This window comes from Symphalangus syndactylus, chromosome 24, assembly GCF_028878055.3.
Source record: "Symphalangus syndactylus isolate Jambi chromosome 24, NHGRI_mSymSyn1-v2.1_pri, whole genome shotgun sequence".
Taxonomy (NCBI): Eukaryota; Metazoa; Chordata; class Mammalia; order Primates; family Hylobatidae; genus Symphalangus; species Symphalangus syndactylus.
Genome location: NC_072446.2, coordinates 28,463,668 through 28,487,556, shown reverse-complemented (window position 1 = coordinate 28,487,556; position 23,889 = coordinate 28,463,668). Strand labels below are relative to the sequence as shown.

The 23,889-nt window shown below is 46.4% G+C and overlaps 1 protein-coding gene across 8 annotated transcripts in view; it reads left to right on the top strand.

Annotated features, from left to right (window-relative positions):
* The window catches only part of TOX2 (TOX high mobility group box family member 2), a 154,745-nt gene that overhangs the window by 120,425 nt on the left and 10,431 nt on the right, over positions 1-23,889 (top strand). For all 8 annotated transcript variants that reach the window (XM_055266373.2, XM_055266374.2, XM_055266376.2 and 5 more), the window contains exons 4-5: positions 16,246-16,485; positions 19,045-19,272. In XM_055266373.2, coding sequence (XP_055122348.1) covers positions 16,246-16,485; positions 19,045-19,272 — 468 coding nt within the window. The remainder of the gene's footprint in view (positions 1-16,245; positions 16,486-19,044; positions 19,273-23,889) is intronic.

Sequence of the window (23,889 nt, the reverse complement as noted above, 5' to 3'; positions counted from 1 at the left end):
CGGCCTGCAGGGATAATATACTATTATTATAGTCGTTTGTTTCAATTAAATGCTTACTGATTTTACAATAGCAGCTGGGCACCTGTGCGCTACAGCTATTATTCTGAACAAGACATCTAAATTTCAGGAGAAATTTGTCAGCGTGAGAAGGATGTCCCACCAAGCATGAAAGTGTATTAGAAATACGTACCGATGAGGCTTTGGGGCCAGGGGCAGGCACGGGGGAGGCTTCCTATTGGTTCTCTTTTCCTCTCTTTTGTGCTAGATTTTTTTTTTCCAAAAAGGAGATAATTTTCAATTATTTGATGCTTAAAACCCCGGGACATCTCAGAGAGCAGTGTGTCCCTGGAAAGACTGGCATGGGAGAGCTTTAGTTGTGACTTCCCATATCATTGATTCTGGGCTGCAGTAAACTGAATCATGCCCCACCAGATGCCCACGTCCTGATCCCTGGGGCCTGTGACTGTGTTACCTTATATATCAAAAGGGGCTTTTGCAGATGTGTTGAAGGTAAAGATCTTGTGATGGGCATATGGCTCTGATTTATTTGTGTGAGCTCAATGACGTAATTTCAGACAAGAGGGAGATGGGAGGGCCCAACAGACAGAACCACTGCTGATGAGACCACAGAAGCAGAGAGCAAAAAGGTCATGTGATGTGGGGCCACAAGCCAAGGCATGAGGATACGGTTCATCCAAAAAAAAAAAAAAAAAAAATTATGGAAATGCTTCTCCCCTGGAGCCTCCAAAGAGAACGAGCCCTGCCAACACCTTCACTTTAGTTCAGTGAGACTCGTTTTGGACTTCTGACTTCCAGGAGGTGCATGTGCTGTTCTTGCTCCTGCAAGGGAAGGAATTTGTGTTATTTTACAGCATTAAGTTTGTGGTAATTTTTTACAGTAGCGATAGGAAATTAATACACAGAGTCTCTGCTGCCTTCTCAGAGGACTGAGATGTGTCGACTTTCACTGGGGAGGCAGATATGCTGCAGATCATAGGGCTTCTTGTCAGTTGTCAGTGCCCAGACCTGTTGCCTGTGGCCATCCCCTTAGCACCTGCAAGCACACTTACCCTCCATCAAGTCCCAGCCTCTGGATACCCCTTTATCCTTATCTCCCACCCTACCTATCACTCCAGCCCTGCCAGGCTCCAGGCGGCTTGCAGAGCTCATCACACCGGCCTGTGCCTCAGTGCCTTTGCATGTGCCGTTCTTGCTCCTAGTGCACCCTCTGCACCCTCCTTATCTTCTGCAGACTTCAAGAGTCAGCTCAGTTTTTTTCCTGTGGAAAGGCTTCCTGGCTGTCCAGGTATTGGAGGGGCTCCTTCTCTGGCACCCCACAGGACCCCAGGCACACCTGGGTTGCTGCACTGTTTAAAATTATGGGTTCATTTCTGCCTCCCCCACCAGAATGTGTACTCCTGAGATGGGGTGTTTCTAGCTCAGGGTCTCAGACATAACAGTCCTCAGGGAATTATTGAATGAATGAATGAATGGAGTACCAGGGGCAGCTTGGAGCTCTGGGAGGTCTAGAGAAGTGAAATGGCCACAGAAAGAGTTGTGATGAGGGCAGCTCAAGACAGAGGCCTGCAGAAGACATGAGAAAGAGGCTCAAGGCAGTGACTCAAGGAAGCTCACAGTCAGAGGACAGAACAGTGGCCAACTTCTGGGTCTCTGTCACCGTCCAGGCCTCTCTGCCAGGTCTAGACTTCTAGGCTGGACTCCAGACTTGTGACCTCTTCTTCTCCTTCCAGGACTGGCATGCAGGAGCTTTGTCTTGACTTCTCATATCATTGATCCAAGTGTGGTGGGCTGGATAAGAATCCCCCCCAAAGATGTCTACATCCTAATCCACAGGAAAAAAACTGAGCTGACTCTTGAAGTCTGCAGACCCTGTGAACATGTTAGCTTCCATAGACACCCTGTTGGCTCCCAAAACTTAACACATTTCTGCCTGTGCTCATCACCTTCACCCTGCCCAATCCTGCTCCTTCTTCTATGTTTCCACCTCAGAGAACTGCAATAGCCACCCCTTATCACCATTTCATCCCAAGAGTCTTGCTTGACTCAGCCACTACTCATCCCACACATTCCACTCAATCACCTGTCAATATCAATCTTCCTCAGTGCCTCTCGGACCTACCTGGTAGATTTGGCCACTGCCATAGACTGTACCAGCCCCCTCTCTGGGACCTCTTGTCTCCTCTCTCAACTGCCTCATCCATGTGCAGCCAGAATGGTTCCATAGGGCAATTCTGAACACATCCCTCCCCTGTTGAAATCCCTTTGATGGCTCCCCATGGGCCTGGGAGAACCTTCCCCCACTCTGGCTCTCAGGCCTTTTGCTGTCCATCCCTGCTGGCCTCTGAAGCCTCAGTGAAGCCACCTTGGGTCCTGCCAGGTCCATGTCAGCCCCAGGCTTTGCACAGGCCGTTTCCTCTTCCTGGACCCACTCACTGTCTTCACCAGCTAACTCCTGAGCAGCTGCAAGGGTCAGGCCAGACTCCACTTCCTCTCGGTGGCCACTGCCTTCTGCAGACTAGGTGGGAAGGTCTCTGTACATGTCTTACTCCTGTTCCCCCACCACCACCACACAAGGCCTCTTGAAGGAGGGACTGTGTTCCGGTCAGCCATGTGTTCTCTAACCCAGCATCTGCGCTCGGCACTGGACATGCTCAACAAGGGTTGCTGAGGGGCTGGAGGGAGACGTGGCTGATGCGTGGGGAGAGGCTGGTTCTTGCCCAGGCATTGGGACCCTGCTCAATGCCTGGGAGATGCAGAGAGCTTGAATGTGCTGGGTAATGGGGTAACATGGGCCAGCCAGGTGGCTGTTATCAGTCAGGTTCCCTGGAAATAGACTCCGAGATGGAGATTGTGCACAGCAAGTTTTAGGGGAGCACTCTCAGGAACGTCACCCATGAGAGGTAAAGGAAGCAGCCTGGGGCAGAGAGAGAACTTGAACCAACGTGCATTGCTACAGAGGCCTCAGCCAATCCAGTGAGCTCTGGAATGCTAGAATGCGCCTTCTGAGATGTCCCAAATTGAGTCAACGGGGCTGGGCCTTTGAACCCCCACATCACTGAATGTAGACCACCCCTTGGAAGGGCTTGTAACCATGGGGGAAGCAGCTCCATCAGCCACAGGCAATTCCTGGAGAGGGTGGCAGCTGTGAGCTGTCAGAAGCCCATATGCTCGGCAGCTGGAGAACTGAGTCCTGTGGTCCTGAGGGGGCCATCGGGGCGTGCAGGGGTCACAGCTGCACTGATTTTAGAGAGAGGCTGCAACGCAAGGTCAGAGCAAGAGCTCAGCTTGTGGCCAGTGCAGGGCTTGGCCAAGTGAGAGCACACTGAGTAGGTGTTCACTGAGGCTGTGCTGGGCAAGTGGGTGCAGCAATGGGGTAGGGCTGAAGACACAGGCCTGGGAGCCACACAGACATTCATGTGAATCCCGCTGTGCCGCCTACAGCCAAATGACCTTGGGCACGTGACTTCTCATTCTGAGCCTCAGTTTCCTCGTCTGTAAAATGTTGATGATAAGCACCCCTTTCTCGCATGCCTGAGTAAGAAGAAACTGTGGTCAACAGGTCAGTGTCTGACAAATGCTACCTGCCACATAAAGGATAGCATTTCTACCATTGCTTCTACTTACCACACTCCACTACCAGAAGGATTGCCAGTCTGTGGCCCTGGGCCAAAGGCCCTCTGCCCATTTTTGTAAATAAGGTTTTATTGGAACACAGCCACAGCCCTTCATTTGCATTCTCGTCTATGGCTGCTTTCCTGCTCCTGCAGCAGAATTGAGTTGAGTAGTGATTAGAGACCATCTGGCCCACAAAGCCTAAAATATTTACTGTCTGACCCTTTATAGAGTTTGCCAACCCCTGGATCTGACAAATATAGAAAATATTTGTGAAGTGCCCTCCTGTACCAGGCTGTGTGCTGTCATTTTTGGTGTCCTTGGAGCCTCCCTCCTGGCATCCCTCTCCTCTCAGATTTCAGAACCTTCTATTGTTTCTCATCTCTTCTTCTTTTTTTTTTTTTTTTTTGAGATGGATTCTCACTCTGTCACCCAGGCTGGAGTGCAATGGTGCAATTGCAGCTCATTGCAACCTCTACCTCCTGGGTTCAAGCGATTCTCCTGCCTCAGCCTCCCGAGTAGCTGGGATTACAGGAGCCCACCACCATGCGCAGCTAATTTTTGTATTTTTAGTAGAAACGGGATTTCACCATGTTGGTCAGGCTGGTCTCTAACTCCTGACCTCAGGTGATCCACCCACCTTGGCCTCCTAAAGTATAGGGATTACAGGCATGAGCCATGGCGCTCAGTCATTTCTCACCTCTTCTTAGCCCAGTTGAGATCCAGTTCAAGCTCATACCTTAAGTTCATGAGGGGATGAAGGAAGGAAAACTTTTGTCTTGAACACCCGCTAGGTGTCTGACCCTGTACAAAGTTACCTTTTCATTTGATCCTCACAGTTGCCCCATGAGGGCAGGGTCATTGTTACCCCATGTTGAAGCTGTTAAGATCTGTATGGATACAGTGAAAAACATCTCAGACTCAGAAGACAGGCAGAATTCTGGCTTTCCCACTTTCTGGCTGTGTGATCTTAGGCAAGTCACTTAACGTCTCTGGGTTTCGGTGTCTTTATTGTCAAATCAGGGTGATAAGAGTGCTTACATCAAAGATTTGTTGGTGACTCTCCTAGCGTGATTCCTGGGGTGTAGTGAGCCCTCACTCACTGTAATACTAGATATTCTTATCATTATTATTGCTATCATTTTTTATAAAACAAGGACATTGGGATCTATTGGAAAGCACTACTCTTTTAAATTACTCAGTGACAGGTAGTTCTTTATAGCAGTATGAGAATGAACTGATACAGAAAATTGGTACCAGTAGCGGGGCAATGCTATAAAGATACCTGAAAATGTGGAATCAACTTTGGAACTGGGTAACAGGCAGAGGTTGGAACCTTTTGGAGGGCTCAGAAGAAGGCAGGAAGATGTGGGCAAGTTTGGAACTTCCTAGAGACTTGTTGAGTGGTTTTGACCAAAATGCCGATAATGATATGGACAGTGATGTTCAGTGGTCTCAAATGGAGATGAGGAACCTATTGAAAACTGGAATGAAGGTCACTCTTGCTATGCTTTAATTTCTGATTGTGCTCAGAAATTAATGAGAAGTCCTGGGTGCCATGGCTCACACCTATAATCCCAGCACTTTGGGGAGCTGAGGAGGGTGGATCGCTTGAGCCCAGGAGTTCAAGAACAGCCTGGGCAACATAGAGAGACTCCGTATCTACAAAAATACAAAAAATTAGCCGGGTTCCTTGGCTCTGCCTGTGGTCCCAGCTACTTGGGAGGCTGAGGTGGGAGGATCGCCTGAGCCTGGGGAGGTGGCAGCTGCAGTGAGCTGTCATCATGCCACTGCACTCCAGCCTGGGCAACAGAGTCCAGGAATTAAGGAGAAGTTTCTGAACCCTCTCAAACTGAAGTAGGGACTTAAATAAGAGCACAATTGAACAGAGCCTTTGTTGCCATCAGAAAATTGATTCCACATTGTATACATCTGTCAGCACATCAGATTGGACCCTATACCTATATACAACTATGACTTGTCAATAAAAAGAAAAGAAAAAAATTTAATTGTGGGGGGGGGGAAAATCCACGTTTCCGGGCTGAAGAAAATTAAAAAAATTTAATTGTGGAAAAAAAGAAAAAAAAAAAATTCCACCTTCCTGGGCTCAGTGTGAGGCTGTGTTGAATGACAGCTCATTCAGGCCTCGGAGGACACAGGGCGGCTGCCAGCTCTGTGAATCGGCAGAAGGCGGGAAGGAGGAAGGTGTGATTTTTCTTGTTCTCTCCTCACTGTGTGGGGTTACGCTGAGCACACGGGGCTGCTCTCCATAGAGACTGCAAATAGGGAATTTGTGAAAAACGCCCTTGTGTTCCTGCAGCCCTGTGAAGCTATTAAGCTCTGCGATCCTAATTACGTTCACAGCCGCCTCGTTCCTGCTGCCTCCATGTCTCCTCCTTACTGGGGCGGGTGCAGATGTGGCTCAGGAGCGTGGCCATATGTTTCCATGAGGGAAGCAGGAGGCTGGCTTCACTTGTTCCCAGACATCTCATGAGTGCCGGCTGCCTGCCCAGCCCTCTCCCTGGTGCTGGGAGGCAGGTGTCTCCGCACTTGAGCAGATGCCGGGAGGCAACGTGGAGAGCTCTGTGAGAGGCTTGGAAAGAGGGCGAGGCCAGAGGATGGAGCAGGAGAGGGAGGGCTTCTCTGAGCAGGTGACGTTTCAGGCAAGCCATAAAGGAGGATGACACAGAGGGCAGGTGTCCAGTCTAGAGAGAAGCCCACATGTCCCCAGGGAGCTCTGGGAAGGGACTGGAGAGGTCAGGAGGAGAGAGATTGTATAGATCCTCATGGGGCATTTTACATGGTTAGGCTGTTGCTAAGTGGGCACGTGGGAGCTGCTGAGAGATGGAGAACAGGGAGGCGACATTTCATGCCCCAGAAGGGTCACTGCAGGGGCCAGCATGGTGCCGGGACTCAGGAGGCCATGCTGGAGGCTGGGACGAGAGCTGCGTAGCTTGAGATAGCCCTGAAAGCAGACCCTGACCCAAAGGTTTGGGTGCAAGAAGTTTGTCTCAGGGGTGAACCCAGGAAGCCCTTGGAGGGAAGAAGGCAAGTGAGGTTGAAAGGAAAGAAAGTCATAGGTTGTTACCACTGTGGGCAACAGGAACGGGGTCCTGCTGTGGACCCTCTGAGAGACTTGTGGATGTGATCCGGGAAGGATGTCAGGTCTTCCGGGACACAACTCAGAATCGTCCCACTGAGGGGAGAGGAAGTCGAGGTTTCATCTACAAACTCTTGTTCCTCATTGGCTGAGGGTCATTCCTGGGGCCCCAGTTGGTCAGCACTTCCAGGCTGTTTGGGGCAGAGAACACCCTCAGGCAGGGTGCTGAGGGAAGCTGTCCGCACGCACAGTAACCTTCTGTAGGGACCCCCGAGGTGGGCCGAGGGTCGGGGGGCAGGGTCTCCACTGCATCTGCTGCAGCTGATCAGGACAAAAGGCCTTAGCTGCTAAAAGTGTTGGGGCAGCAGGGTGTGGGTTCTGATTGGAGTAGGGGTCTCGTGAGCTGGTAGAGCGTTCTAGAATGCATGGAGGGATGGACAGGGTCTCACCACTTCTGTGTCCCTCTCTTGTGAGCTCACCTTTCTTCTTCTAAAGGCTGAAATTGGCTTTAAGCAGAACATGTTTTTAGGTGAAACTTGGGAATTTTAGAATCATCACGGGGATGCCCCTATCTGTAGGTGTCTATGGAGGAGCCACAGACTCACTTGGAAGGAAAGTAAGTTGGGAGGAAATGTCAGACAGAACCTTAGGAACACCAGCGTTTAGTGGGTGGGCTGAAGAAGAGCAGGAAGGATTGGCTGGAGAGGTGGTTGGACAGTCAAGCACCAGGCCCTGGACAAAGGGAAGGGGGCTGGGAGGGGAGGCAGCAGGCCCAGGAGTTGAGGATGGAGAAGTGTCTCGGGGAAGGCATCGTAACTTAGGGAGGAGGGTGATACTTTGGAGAAGCTCAACTCCACCTTTAGTAGCTGTGTGATTATGGGCAAGCCTCTTGGCCTGAGTCTTGGCTTTTTCTGCTGGGGATGATTATATTCCACCTCCTGTAGTAGTTGTGATTAAATGAGTCATGTGGACGTGCTCAGCACAGTGTCTGGCACATATTAAGTGCTTAATAAAAGTCTCTCCTCCTCTTCCTCTTTCTGTTCCTCCTGATGAGGATGGTGGTGAGGACATTGATTACAACGGTATGGGTAGTAATGAGGACAGATGCCAGGTGAGTCGCTGGTGGGAGGAGTGGCCCAAGGACAGTGAGGAGAGACAATTCTTTGCACGGTTGGCTGCATGGAGAAGAAGGAAAGTTGGGGCAGAAGTTTTTAAGAGACCTGGAGCTAAGAGAGATTTTAATTTTAAGATGGGAGAGGAGTGATATTGATGAGATGCAGCCGACAGAGAGGGGAGACAGGAGCTGAACCGATAGAGGTGGGGGCTGTCTAGAAGCAGAGCCTGAGATGGGGTTCCTGTGAAGGTTTTTTACTAAGGGAGGGGCTGCAGGAATCAGGGATTGCAAGGGAAGGGGCTGAGCATGGATGTAGCCTCGGCTGGAGACTCGCTTCAGCCTGATTCCACAGGGAGCCCTGGAGCGCAGCTTCACTGCACAGCCAGCAGGGTGGCCTTTAGCACCCCTGTGCCAGGCAAGCAGTGATGAGGTCGGCTGCAAGGTGGGCTGTTGGTGTTAAGGAGATGTCATAGCCTCCTGGGAGAAGCAGCTCCCATTTGGCCACTTTTCTGGAGATGGGGGCAGGTGCCAATGCTCCCAGCACACAGGGGAATGGTTACAGCAGCATGGTAAAGGGGGTGGGGTCCGGCACCGACAGTGTCCACTACAGCGGGCGTCCTCAACTAGCAGGCCTCAAATTAGGGGCACATCTTTCCCTTGGGGAAATTAGGACAAAGCTTTTAAAATGTCCTAGAAAACCTGGGATGCTTAGTGGCTGTCCCCATGTCTTGCTGGTTTTTATCTGTGAATAGCCAGTCATGTACTGTCTTTATGAAGGGAACTGTCTTTATGAAGGGAACTGTCTCTCTAATTGACTGTGAGACCCTGAAGTGCAGTTGGGGAAGTGGGCGCTGTCACCCCCAAAGCTTGCCATTGTGTCCACACAAAGCATGGACTCATGAAAGCTCCGACCATATATTGAGAATATATTTGTAACTATAGCAAGAATGAAGCTTCTCCACAGAGACTTGAGGTTGGGGTTGTACGGGAAAGGGAGAAGTCAGGGTTTATGCTCAGGTTTGTGGCTTGGGTGACAGCAAGAACGCCAGTGCCATTTTACTATTTTGGTAAAACTGGAGGAGGAACAGGTTTCAGGAGAAGGAAGAGCTCCATTTGCAGCATGTGAAGTTTGATATGCTTGCGGGGCATCCGAGGGAAGATGTCACTCAGGCAATTGGATGTGGGAGTCTGGAGCCCAGGTTGGGGATGAGGGGATAAAGCTGACCCTGTTTCAGACATTTCAGGGTGCCTAATATGGCCAATTAAGTCATGTAGGTACCAGCCATTTCCCTTCATTCCAGACTTCCTGGAACCCATCACATTTAAGTTTAACACTCTGCTTGGAAGAGCCCATATTGTTGTTGCTGCTGCTTTGGATCTGCTTTTGAAGAAATAAATATTGCAGGTGCAAGTTAAGGTCCATTTGTACCTCTCTGTTCTCAGGAAGAAATAACCACTGTTCTGCAGTGTTTTTATGCTTTTACTACATTTTCATATATGCTTGAACACCTGACAGTGATGTTTTCTATTTTGAACGTGTTCATAAAGGCATTATACTATATGTGTCCTTCTGAAACTCTCTTCACTGGTTATTGTCTTTGAGTTCATCTGCATTGGCAGCTGTAGGTCCAGGTTGGTCAGGTTAACCCTCTAAGAATTCCATTATGTGAATACACCACAGGTTTTTGCCATCTCCCAATTAGTGAATGTTTACATTATTTCCAGTTTTTTTTGGAATTAAATGCCATAATGATCATCTTTGTCGTAACACATAACTTTCTAAAGGTAACATCATAACTCTCATACAAATGTAAGGTGAAAGCATGCCAAAAATTTATTTAAGTCATGATTAATGAGGAATCCAGTAAGATATGACAACAGGTTCAAAGGTGAATCTGAAGAATAGACACATATATAGGCAAACAGGAATGGTGAAATAAATTTTCTAAGAAATGCAAAACTGCTTAATGGCTATGGAGCAACCAAACATAATGTTTGGAATCATCTTTTTTACAGGGTGGGATCAATTATATCCCTACCAGACAAAATTTGTTTGCATTTTTATGGACAAGAATGAGTTTCACTCTACCTCACACCTATTAGGATGGCTTCTATTGAAAAGAGGGAGAGAGAGAAACAAGTGGCGTGGACGTGTAGAAACTGCAACCGGAACCCTTGTGTGTTGCTGGTGGGAATTGAAGTGGTATAGCCACTATGGAAAACAGTATGGTGGTTTCTTAAAAATTAAAAACAGAATTACTATATGATACGGCAATTGGAATTCTGGGTGTCTACTCAAGAGAATTGAAAGCAGAGTCTCCACGAGATATTTGTGCACCCACGTTCCTAGCAGCATTATTCATAATGCCCAACCAAGTGCCTACCAGCAGATGAATGGATAAGCAAAATGTAGTCTGTACAAACAAGGGTGTATTGCTCAGCCTTAAAAAGGGAAAAAGTTCCGATTCAGCTACCACATGGATGAACCTTGAGGACCTTATGCTAAGTGAAATAAGTCAGTCACGAAAGAATACTGTGTGATTCCACTTGTTTGAGGTACCTGGACTAGTCGTATTTCTAGAGACAGAAAGTAGAAGAGTGGTTTCCAGGGCTGGGGGGAGAAAGGAATGGGGAGTTTCTTACTTACTAGGGATGGAGTGTCAGTTTTGCAAAATGGAAAGAGTTCTGTGGATGGCTGCTGGTAATGGCTGCATGATGGTGTGAACGTATTTAATACCACTGAACTGTACACTTAAAAATGGCTCAGATGGTAAATTTTATGTGTATTTAATCACAATTTAAATTTTTGAATGATTAAAAAAATCAGTTGCATTAATATCACCTTTTTAGAGCTTACAAAGTTGTAAAATAGCCTAGACAAAGACGTAAACTCCTATAGAAGCAGGTACCCCAGAGGTCCGCTGGACAGTGCCCCGCAGTTCATTGAATGACACTCATTTGTCCATTTCGAAGTCTTTTGCAGTTTTCCACACTGTGTGTACGTCTTCTTGTGCATGTGCGAAAGTTCCTTGTAGTAGCCATCTTGGAGTAGAATTCTAGGTTATAGAATGTCTGCATCTTCAACATACTGAGTATCGCCAGGTTGTTTTCTAAAGCGTTTTAAATACTAGTCTACACTCCTAATAGCAGTATACGCAGAAACATAAATGGTCCAGTAAACTTATGAAAAGGTGGTCACCCTCACTAGTGAGCAGAATGGTGGAAATCAGAATGACTTTGAGAGAATTTCACACTTAGCAGGTTTGCAAAACTTCAAAAATCTGCCATTATCAAGAGTTGGTAAAAATATTAAACCACTGAGTCAGGAATATCTGATGGAAGAATTCTAAAGCAGGCTGCTGGAAAGAAAAAGAAAACAAGCCCTAAGACAGAGCTCTAAGGCCGATTTGACCTTGAGGAGCTAATGCCAGATTCTTGTTTAAGGCTGTTAGAAGGTGAGAGTGCATAAGCTGTGGGGTGGGAAGAGGGGGATGTTTGGAGAATACATTTTAATACCTTCTATAAAACAGTTCACTTTAAATCTGTTTCTCAGATATTTGTATGATTAAGAATCAAATACATATGTCACAATATATTAAGAACTGGGTTAGAAACCAATATCTACCTACACACTGTTTACACTTAAAATTATGCAGGACAAAAATAAAACAGTAAAAAATTAGAGTGATAATGATAGCACATGAAGTAGGAGGTAAGACAGAAACATCAATTAAGGCAAAGATGCTTATTTTTTATGAGCAAGGAGAAGCCACAGTAAAGACATAACATTCTGGGACATTTACAGGATAAAGAACTTCACATTAGTATGTATGCAGAAAATCTGTTTAAAGTTTAGAGAGAAACTGCTGGAAACACAATAGGAATGTCAGGCTTTGTGGAAAACAGTATGGTGGTTTCTTAAAAATTAAAAAACAATTACTATATGATACGGCAGTTGGAATTCTGGGTGTCTACTCAAGAGAATTGAAAGCAGAGTCTCCATGAGATACTTGTTCACCCACATTCCTAGCAGCATTATTCATAGTGCCCAACCAAGCGCCTACCAGCAGATGAATGGATAAGCAAAATGTAGTCTATACATACAAGGGTGTATTGCTCAGCCTTAAAAAGGGAAGAAAGTTCCAATTCAGCTACCACATGGATGAACCTTGAGGACCTTAAGCTAAGTGAAATAAGCCAATTTTTTTGAGATTTTACACCTGAAGTAGTCAAAACTGTTTATTGAATAGACATATGGAGAAATTTATACAATATACAGTATTATTTCCAATATACATGAACAGTTTTGCAAAAATTGATCATACTTTGGTGACAAAATAGTCTGTATACCAAACCCCTGTGACATGCAATTTGTCTGTATAACAAACCTTCACATATACCCCTGAACCTAAAAGTTTTAAAAAAGGAAAAAAAAAATTGATCATATCCTAAGCTATAATGAAAACCTCAGTACATTCCAAAAAGATAAAATTCTAGGAGTCATGGTCTCTCATCATGATAACAAAGGATACATTAAATAAAAACACTCTTCCAAATAGTTTTAGGGTAAGAAAGAAAATAAAATCATCAATGTAGAATATTTTAAAAATACTTATATGATGTAGCTAAAATTCTCCTTGGGAGAAAAATCATAGTTACAGAGCAGAGTTTTTCAACCTCGGCACTATTGACATTTTTGGATGCATAATTCTTCGTTTAGTGGGGACATCCCTGGCCACTACCCAGCAGATGCCAGTAGCTTCCCACCCTCCAGTTGTCAGAACCAAAAATGTCTTCAGAGAAATGCCCTCTGCAAGGTAAAATTGCTCTTGTCTCAACTCCTGCCCTAGATGTTTCTATTACTAAAAAAGAAAAGGTGAAAATAGCTTAATTTGAAAACCTATGTAAAAAAACAACGTATGATACCTCAAGTCAATATTAATAGGGAAGAAAGCAGAATTTAATGAATTATCATGAAAGTTGTCAATTTTTTTTAAAATATAAGAGCTGGTTCTTTGGCTAGAGTTGAACTATATAAACTTTTGGCTGGGTGTGTTGGCTCATGCCTGTTATCTCAACACTTTGGGAGGCTGAGACGGGTGGATCACTTGAGGTCAGGAGTTTGAGACCAGCTTGGCCAGCATGGCAAAAACCTGTCTCTACTAAAAATACAAAAAGTAGCCGGGTGTGGTGACATGCACCTGTAATTCCAGCTACTCAGGTGGCTGAGGCAGGAAAATTGCTTGGACCCGGGAGGTGGAGGCGGAGGTTGTGGTGAGCCGAGATAGCATCACTGCACTCCAGTGTGGGCGACAGAGCAAGACTCCGTCACAAAAAAATAAATTTTGAGAAGGAAAATTTTAAAAAGCCACATGTATTCACAATATTACAATTTTGAATGGGAACTGATGAAAACCACAGAGTATATTTAAAAATATATTATCCAGTTATATGCTAGTACATGTATCTGGATAAAATGAATTTTTATATATATATATAATTTACCAAAACTGACTCAAGAGAAAATGGAAACTAAAATAGACCTTTTAGCCTGAAGGATATTGTGAAAACAAAAAGCACTGGGCCTCAGATGGTTTTCTGTTTAAGCTCTTTCATTCTCTAAGGATAATGTAATTTATATGTTATCTATACTGTTCCAGGGCATAAGGGAAAAGTTCATTTTCTAAAGCTGATCATAACAAAAACATTTGACAAAAGTAACCCTAAAAAATAAAAACTAAGAGATTTGTAATTAAAAAAAGATATGCCAGACACAGTCAAACAAACATACAGGCAAGGACAGCGTTATTCATATCAGACTCCACTGATTTCAAGGCAAAAAAATGAGACAAAAAAGACACTTAATAAGAAGTTTAATCCATAATGAAGACACAATTGTCTGTCTTCTTTTTGCAATAAAAACCAGCATCAGGGCTGGGTGTGGTGGCTCATGCTTTTCATCCCAGCACTTTGGGAGGCCGAGGTGGGCAGATCACTTGAGGTCAGGAGTTCGAGACAAGCCTGGCCAATATGGTGAAACCCTATCTCTACTAAAAATACAAAAATTAGCCAGGCGTGGTGGTGCCACCTCTTGTCCCAGCTACCTGGGAGGATGAGGCCAGAGAATCGCTTGAACCTGGGAGGCAGAGGTTGCAGTGAGCCAAGATCGCGCCACTGCACTCCAGCCTGGGCGATGCAGCACAACTCTGTCTCAAAAACGAAACAAAACCGACATCAGATTCCCAAAACACTTTAAGCATTAAAAGGGTTTTTTTTATGGAAGCAGAAAAATTGCAGGCAATCTAGACAAGTCTGTGTAAGATTAAAGAGCCAAAAAGGTAAGGAATCCAAAGAATAATCACTGATGGAATGGAAAAATATTATATTGCTGTATTCATCTGCAAACATAGCCTATTCTTTCTTTGTAAGGACTGTGGAATATGTACACAATTTAATCATATTTGGGTCTCAAAGAAAACCTTAACAAAATCTCAAACTTGTGAATAGTACAGACCCCATACTTTGATAATTTTTTTTACTGGAAATTGTAGCCAAAAGAAAAAGAAAATGAGCCACTTAGAATTTCCAGAACTCTTCTTTTTGTTAGCCTTTTAAAATTTAAGTTCCAGGGTATATGTGCAGGATGCGCAGGTTTGTTACATAGGTAAATGTGTGCCATGGTGGTTTGCCGTACCCATCAACTCATCACCTAGGTATTAAACCCAGTATGCATCAGCATTTTTCTTGATGCTCTCCCTCCCCTCGCCCCCTCAACGGGCCCCAGTGTGTGGTTCCCCTCCGTGTGTCTAAGTGTTCACATTGTTCAGCTTCCACTTGTGAGAACATGAGGTGTTTGGTTTTCTGTTCCTGCATTAGTTTGCTGAGGATAATGGCTTCCAGCTCCATCCATGTCCCTGCAAAGGACATGATCTCGTTCCTTTTTATGACTGTATAGTACTCCATGGTATATATGTACCACATTTTCTTTCAGTCTATCATTGATGGGTATCTGGGCTAATTCCGTGTCTTTGCTATTGTGCATAGTGCTGCAATGAACACACATGTGCATGTATCTTTATAATAGAATGATTTATATTCCTCTGGGTATATAGCCAGTAATGGGATTGCTGGGTCAAATGGTATCCTTGAACAACTCTTGGATCAAAGAAGAAAGTAGATTTTAAATGTTCTCATCTAAGCAATGCTATGTGAGGTGATGAATATGTTAATTATTTCACAGTGTACACATGCACCAAAACATATCGTACATATAAATATATACAATTTGTCATTTGTCAATTAAAAAAATACAACTCAAAATTGAGGGGGAAGCAGCAATTATAAATCTTTAAAATGCGGAGGAAGGGATAGCTAAAGATAAAATGAGATATTAAAGAATTAGAAAACAGAGAAGCAGAAGTGATAAACTTGAGATTTGATTCTTTTGAGGAGAAAAGAAACAACCCACATAAAACTGAAAACCCATTTGCTTTCCCAGTGAAGGAAAAATGAGAGAAAAACAGATACTTGATGTTAGAAATTAGAAAGGGGAAATAACCACAGATGCAGAGGAAATAAAAATCGTAAGAGTATGCAAATAGGTATGCTTCACTCAACAGGGTGTGGACACACATTTAGGTCCACAGTCCTATTCTCAATGTGTGTTTTGTGTGAGAAATGCTTATATGTAAAAACCAATAACTTTCCAAAAGTAACCAGTTAGAAAATATCATGGGGAATGGAGTTAATAACAAAACTGCTGACTGTAGGAAGAAAAGTGCTCAAGTTTATCAAGAAATTTATTTATTCAATGTATTTAACATATGCTTATACAATATAGGCTTACTGTATGCCAGGTACTTTGATCTTTAAGAACCCTAGAATGTAGGTTTGCTCATATTCACATTTTACAGATGAAGAAACTGAGGCACAAAGAGGTTAGGTAACTTGGCCAAAGTCACCCAGCTGGTAGATGGCAGGACCAGGATTCAAAATGTAGTTAGCGTCCAGCATGTGTGTGCGTTGCTATCACACTGACTGCTCAGTTCATGCAGAGACGTATCACATTCCAGGAGGGAAGACTCAGTCTCATCAAATGATACAACAGAACCGGACTGAGCTCTCTGGCAGGGGCTGAAATGCAAAGCGTCTGTCCGAGGTGAATGTCAGTAGAATGGCACACAGCCACAGAGCTGCCGGTTTCCCACGAGTGCACTTAATCACGCCGAGGCCCAAGTAGCATGAGGCTCCATCTTGAGATTCACCTGTCAGGGATCCGAGCAGGAGCTGCAGCCATCACTTCTCCTCTGCATTCCCTCCTCCAAGTCCGCTAGCACAGATGTGATGGAGTGGCAGTTCAGATCCTTCCTAACTCAACCTCCCTGTCCTCCTCTCTTAGATCCAGGAGATGGTCCACTCGGAGGTGGCCGCCTATGACTCGGGCCGGCCTGGGCCCCTGCTGGGTCGCCCGGCAATGCTGGCCAGCCACATGAGTGCCCTCAGCCAGTCCCAGCTCATCTCGCAGATGGGCATCCGGAGCAGCATCGCCCACAGCTCCCCATCACCGCCGGGGAGCAAGTCAGCGACCCCCTCTCCCTCCAGCTCCACTCAGGAAGAGGAGTCGGAAGCGCATTTCAAGGTATGTGTGGTGGAGGAACAGAGCCTGAAGCTGCCCTCCTGTCGGCAGGGAAGGGGTCCTGTGGGGAAATGGGCATCACCTCCCTCTAGTAAAGACTAGAAAAGGCCGATGTCCCAAGGCCCCGTAGATGCCATCCCCACCGAGCAGGCGTTCCTGGTGGCGGTTGGGATGTCCGCCGCAGAGCTCAGTGGTTTTCTGTTAAGACACCCGGGCCATGCTGGAAGCCAAGGAAAAAGCACATTGGCAGGTGGAGCACCTGGTCAGGGGGGATGGCACCTATGGGGCTTTGTGGCATCGGGCTTTGGCTGCTCCATGTGCTGAGCGTCCTTGACAAGCTGTGTCCCCTCGGGACTCCCACAGCCTTGTGCGTAAAGCAGAGAAAATTCCAACAAACGTTGAGGGGATGGGGTGAGAAGATCCTGTGAATGTTGGCAAAGCCTGACTCCTGAAGGACGGCTTCAGCAAGGCCATCGGGGTCACATTTGGCCCTTTCAGGAGAAAATATTCTGACAAAACTGTGGGGTCCAGAAGACAGCACCTCTGGGCCTAGAGTATTCGCTGACCTTGAGGGTGGGGTGCAAAAATGACCCCCCCACTGGGAACATGCATTCTCCCAACATTCCTGGAGTCTAGAGTGGTTTGGCCTCCTCCAGAACACGGTGGGGATGGGGGCCCGCCACCTGTCCAGGCTCTGGCCCTTCTTTGCATTGACTCCAAATCCACCTCCCAGTGAGAGAACATGTTGTCTTACCAGGGAGGAAAACAGGGGCCCAGAAAGGCCAAAGACAGCAGTGTTTGCCCAGGGCCTCCCAGCGAGCTAGTGGCAGAATCAAGACTTACCACCCTCTGTGCCTCCTACCTCTGTCGATCCAGTGTCCTTTCCACGTGGTGGCCTCCTAAGGCCTGGGGCAGTAACCCTGGACTTCGGGGGAAGAGGGGGTTTACTTTTGGATCCTGGCCCAGCTTCATCCTAAGGATGACTCGACCTCTATTATAGTCCATGCAGGAACGGTTTTTATTCAACAAACACTCCCTATGGGCCAGACACTGCGCTAAACACATAACAAGTATACGTCCATGTAATCCTCATAAAAGTCCTATGGGGCAGGGACTGTTATTATCTCTGTTTGGCAGATGGGGACACTGAGACACAGAGAGGTTAAGTAATGTATCTGGTGTCACACAGCTAGTAAGTGGGGGGAACCAGGATTCAAACCCAGGAGGCTGCAGGTGCAGTCCAGTATATGTGCCCTCAACCCCCTGCCCTGCTGTGCCTGTTCAGGACTTTATCAATGACAACATGCCTCTTCATCCCTGATCTTGCTAAGGCCACACCACAGTGCTAACACAACTGGGGCTTGGAGAAGGGAGTGGCTGCAGAGAATAAGCCTCAGGAACAGAACCATGTCCTTCAGACATGGATGCCTGATCATGCTTACTGGCCCATGGCTTTATCATCAGTTCAACATGTCACCTCCATCTTCTTGGCTCCTAGAGCCAGAGTCTTCACTGGCTTTTGACCAAAGTCCCCTGTTGCTGCATGGCTTGAGTGACCCGACAGAGACCCACTGAGGTCTGTGGTGGGCATCCCAACCACCACCCCATCCTGGAAGCCCTAAGTCAAGTGTTCACAGGATCGTGGTCCTGCAGTCTGTCCAGCATGAAGCCACTGGCTCCAGGGCTGATGCAGTAACAGTCGCTTTAGCCTCATGCCCTCCCCACTTCACAGGGTCCAGGGACTAAGCCACCTGCTCAAAGCTGCACAGCTGAAACATGGTGGTGGAGGCCAGCCTTTTGTAATGCAGGATCCCTTTTGGGGATTGTGATCACAAGTGGGAGGGCAGATATATACACACACGCACACAAACACACACACACGTATATACACATATACACACGCACACACACTCCAAACTTGGAAATAGGCCCCCAAATGACTGCACATTTTTTCAATGTCATACCAAAGCATTGGCTAACTGGCTCACTCAATAATTATCTGATTCTCTAGGAAACTGGACCTTTGCTTTGATTCGTTATTCATTATTGATTAGGGGATTTTACAACTCTGTAAAAGAAGATGTTACCTTGGGGGGGGAAAAAGTGATGAGAGATGTAAGTGATTTTTGTCTGATTATAAGGCAAATTAACTTTGCCTGGTAGAAATGCAAATTTCTGTCCAGTAGAAAAGATTAAAAGTCCCAAAGGTGATAGTTTTAGCGCACTATTGGGCACTAACCAGTCTCACGTGTAATTTAGTAATCTAATTCCAGCATTCTTTCCATTCTTTCAGTGACTATACAGTCATCTTCTCCTCCTGCATTTCTCTGAATCAACTTTACCATCGGGCTGATTCTCTTTAATGAGTTAAACACCCACCCGGGGTGTGTGTGTGTGTGTGTGTGTGTGTGTGTGTCCATGTCCATTGCCCCCTCCACCGCGCGAGTGGTTATCTGTGTGTGAGCAGGCTGGCAAGTGCAGCTCGGCCTGAGTCTGTGTTGATCGCCATTGGCAGGAGGCCCTTGGGCTTCTTTGGTTTTCTCACTCTTCTCACTCGGGCAGATCTCGGGAGAAAAGAGACCTTCAGCCGACCCAGGAAAAAAGGCCAAGAACCCAAAGAAGAAGAAAAAGAAGGACCCCAATGAGCCGCAGAAGCCTGTGTCGGCCTACGCACTCTTCTTCAGAGACACTCAGGCCGCCATCAAGGGTCAGAACCCTAGTGCCACTTTCGGTGACGTGTCCAAAATCGTGGCCTCCATGTGGGACAGCCTGGGAGAGGAACAGAAGCAGGTGAGCCTCCCTCTCTTTCTGGGCCATCCCTTGAGGCTTTGTGGTCCTGGAGCCAAGGACACACTTTGAAGGTCTGAAACCAGGCCCAGCTCTGGAACTAGAGACACTTGCAGAGGTCTTTCCTGGGCTCAGGTTGCCCATCTGTAAGCTGGGAAGCTAGCTGCCTTCCAATTCTACTAGCCAACTGCATTTACTAGCAACTTAACCACTCGGAACCTCTGCTTCCCCCATTGATAAAATGAGAACAAGCATCTCCAACCATCTTGTCCCTCCAACCCTAAAAGTCTGGAGTTCAGGCCAGAGCTTCCTATCCCACTGACCATCTGCCTGTGGCCTCCTCTAAAGGCCTCCAGGGAGAATAGAGAGCAGAACTAGCTGGTAGGCAAATGGAGTTACCAGCTGTGTGACCTCAGCCTGACCACCTAAACTCTCTGAGCTTCGGTTTTCATGTCATAAAACAGGGGTGCTGGCTACTCATTCTCTGAGCTCATGTCTGGGCTGGGCTCTCCCTCTGGTATTTCACTGAATCCTTACAACACCCTGTGGAGTAGCCATTGCTTTCCTGTCTGGTAGAGACACCAAGAGGTAAAGTGACTCACCCACGGTCACCAGTGTGAATCAAGGTAGAGTCAGGATTTGAACTCACATCTGTAGAAGCAGGAGGCTCAATTGAGCTGTTGGCATGAGAGACACGAATCAAATAAGCAGATGAGTAAATGTAAAATTACAACTGTGATTGTGCCATGTACCAGGAGGGTACATAGTTCATGACAGTGGAAAGAGCAGGGACGGACATTGTCCCGGGGGTCAGGTCACCAGGTGAGACCTGAAGAGTGAGTTCTCTTTGGAGGAGAGGAAATGTTCCAGACAGGGAGGCCTGGTAAGGGAAGGAGCCTGGAAAAGCACAGGGGACTGAAAGGAGACCAGGATGGCCAGAGAGGAGACAATAAGAGTCCCCATGGCAGAGATGGAGCTGGAAAAGAGGGCAGGGGCCAGACCACACTGGGCTTTGCAGACCTTGGAAGTAGTCAGGCCCTGTTCTAAGAGGAGAGAAAACCAGTGAAGAGTTTTATGCAGAGGAGAGACAGGAACGGCAGCATAAGGCAGGTAAAAGTGGATGTGGAGGGTGCACAGTGATCCAGGTGGGGGAAGGTAGGGTCTGGAGCATCTTCCAGAGTGGTTTGGGGTAGGGGACACAGAGCATGCCCTGGGAGCCTCCTTGCATCTGGCTTCCATTCTGAGTAAATGGAGATGTCAGTCACTGGATGGGAAATATGGGGAAAGTAGCAGGCTTGGGGCAGAGAGATGAATTGCTGACTTATTTGAAACATCTCCTTTACCATATTCTAAAATTTTAGCTAATTTTGGAATATGTTATAAGGTGGAGTTTTTTTTTTTTTGTGAGATGACCCCCACCTCTGGTAGGGGAGCGGGGAAATGAGACAGGGAAAGGAGGGCAGCCAGGAAAGAGCACATTGTCCCAGGAGAATCCACCATGGGCAACTGAAGCACAATCCTGCTGGGAACTCAGGAGCCTGCTTAGAACGTGCCAGGCCTCAGGGTCATCCTGTCTGAGGGGCAAGGGTGCTGGGGTGGACACCAGCATTCCTTCAGAGCTGCTCCAGGGGACATTACTTCTGCAGCACCTCTGGCCTGCTACTCATGCCAGGCTCCTGCCACCAGAGGGACCCTCAGGCAAAGGAATATAGCTGGTGGCAGCTGGAAGTAGAGCATGTTTGTAGGACAGGGGTAAGGACTGGGGGATATTGGCAGGGCACTGCGGCTTTTGCTATAGGGACGTCTATCATTTTCACTTGTGTGTTTTGTTGGCAACCAATTCTCTTTCAAAAGACTTCAGGTTGTTTTTGTTTAGTGGGGGGATTTCCTTGCCCTTTTATACAGTCTGGGGAGACAGTGGTCTCAAGTGCTGTGTCCCCAGGCACTCCCTCCACCGATGCTTTCTCTGACCTCATTCAGCACAGCCCAGAGGCAAGCAAAGGTGGTTGAGAGTTCCAGCTCCTGTGTTGGTTTCATTTCTGCTTACCTCTCTGGCGTTTTATTTCTAATCCAAGAACTTGGCATATATTTATTTCCATCCAATAATGGGCATCTCTCTCCTTTTACTTAATGCATTATAAATGGCACATTTCTCCCCATTTTCCTAGCAAATTGTTGTTGATGTATAAAAAGTTAGGAATTCATTTTGTAACTGCCAAGCTTACTATTGTATCATTTCTGATCATTTTTAATTCCTGAGTCTTCTAGGTTTAAAAAAAGATGTGTCTATATATACGTATTTGCACACATATATCTTTTACAAATGATAATTTTGTCTCCTTTGTTATTTGTTTTTTTAAGAGACAGGGTGTCGCTCTGTCACCCAGGCTAGAGGTCAGTGGCATGATCATAGCTCACTGCAGCCTTGAACTCCTGGGCTCAAGCAATTTTCCCAGCTCAGTTTCCCAAGTAGCAGGACTACAGGTGTGCCATGCATCACCATGCCCCACAAAATTTTTTTTATTTTTTTATAGAGACAGGGTCTTGCTTTGTTGCTCAGGCTGACAAACTCTTAGCCTCAAATGATCCTCCCACCTTGGCCTCCCAAAGTGCTGGGATTAGAGGCATGAGCCACTATATCCAGCCGTGTCTCCTTATTTTGTCTCCTCACTTCTCAGATTTCTAATTTTGTTTTCTTTTCCCAGTTATGTTGACTAGGACTTCTAAGAGATGTTCAGCAATGGTTGGGATAATAGTCTTCTTACTTTGCATTACCTCTCATGTTTCACTATTAAGCATAAAGCTGGGATGTTAGCTTGTGTCAGTTTTTGAAATCACATTTAGAAGTGTGACTTATATTCCTATTTTACTATTAATACACTAATAACTAAGAGAGGTAGTGTTGAGAAAATTATACGAAATAAAAAAACCCTGCCTAGCCCCCAAAAGTTTCAAGCCTAGGTGATGGATAGGAAAGTTCTTTCAAATCATCAAAGAGCTAATAATTCTAAGACTTAGAAAAATAAGAAAATCTTCACAAGTCTTTATATACAATGTAACCTTGACACTAAAACATAATGAAGCTAACTGCATCATTTAATTTTGAATGTGTAATAAACAATACCAAAATTTAATGGCTTAAAATAATAATCATTTATTCAACTTATGATTCTGAGGGTCCATGAACTGTGCTGGGCTCAGCAGGATGGTTCTGCTGCTGCTGTTGGCTGGGCTCACCCATTTGCATCAGTGGTCAACTACAGTAAATTAGGCATCTCTGCTTCTGGGAGTTGGATGGCTGTCAGCTGGAGCAGTGGAGCCAAACTGGGCCATGTGTCTCTCATCATCCAGCAGACTAGCTCATGCTTATTCACATAGCAAGTCAGAGTTCCAAGAGCAGTTTTAGAGCAGAAAAATGGCAGAAAGGAGACAGGACTAACTTGCAGCTCCCACTCGGACAGACAGAGCAGTGCATGGAGACTCACATTGTGAACTTTTGCTCCAAGAACTACCACAGGAACATACTAGGAAAGCCAGAAGAATCCACAGACCCTTTGAAGGATGTGGAGATTGCTACTGCAGGCTCTCTGGGACAGCCAAGGAATTGTGAGTTGGCTTGCTTTCTCAGCTGGGAGGCCTGTAGCCTGGGGCAAGTTCTCAGCCCTGTTCACTGGCTGCCTGGAAATAAACTTGGTGCTGTTGGGGGTGCATGGTGGGAATGAGACCAGCCTGTGGCTGCCAGCTTTCCCTCACTTCCCTGACGACCTGTGTGATGCAGCAGAGTCAGCCATAATCACCCTGGGAACCACAACCCCCACAGCATCTGCAGCAAGTCCCGCCTAAGGAGAGTCTGAGCTTAGACACACCTAACCCTGCCCCTACCTGATGGTCTTTCTCTACCTGCCCTGTTAGCCTAAGACAAAGGACATAATCTCTCTTGGAAACTCCATGGCCCCGCCCACCACCTGACTCTAGGGCAAGCTTGTATCCTCCCTATACTACTGCAGCTGATGTGCTCTAGAAAGTGCCACCTCCTGGCTAGAGACCAACCAACACAAAACCGGTGCACTTAAAAATACAACCAAGGACCCTCACGGAGTCCACTTCACTCCTCTGCTACTTCCACCAGACCAGGTGTTGCTATCCATGGAGGAGAGACCTGAAGACAGATCACATCACAGGACTCTTTGCAGACACTCCCCAGTACTAGCCCGGAGCCCGGTAGCTCCGCTGGGTGGCTAGATCCAGAAGAGAAATAACAATCACTGCAGCAGGGCTCTCAGGAAACCACATCCCTAGGGGAAGGGGGAGAACCCCAAGGGACAGGAGAATCTGAACAGCAGCGCTTGAGTCCCAGATCTTCCCTCTGACATGGTTTACCCAAATGAGAAGGAACCAGAAAAATAATTCTGGTAATATGACAAAACAAGGTTATTTAACACCCCCAAAAGATAACACTAGCTCAACAGCAATGGATCCAAACCAAGACAAAATCTCTGAATTGCCAGAAAAAGAATTCAGAAGGTTGATTGTTAAGCTAATCAAGGAGGCACCAGAGAAAGGTGAAGTCCAACTTAAAATAAAAAAAATTATACAGGATATGAATGGAAAAATCTCCAG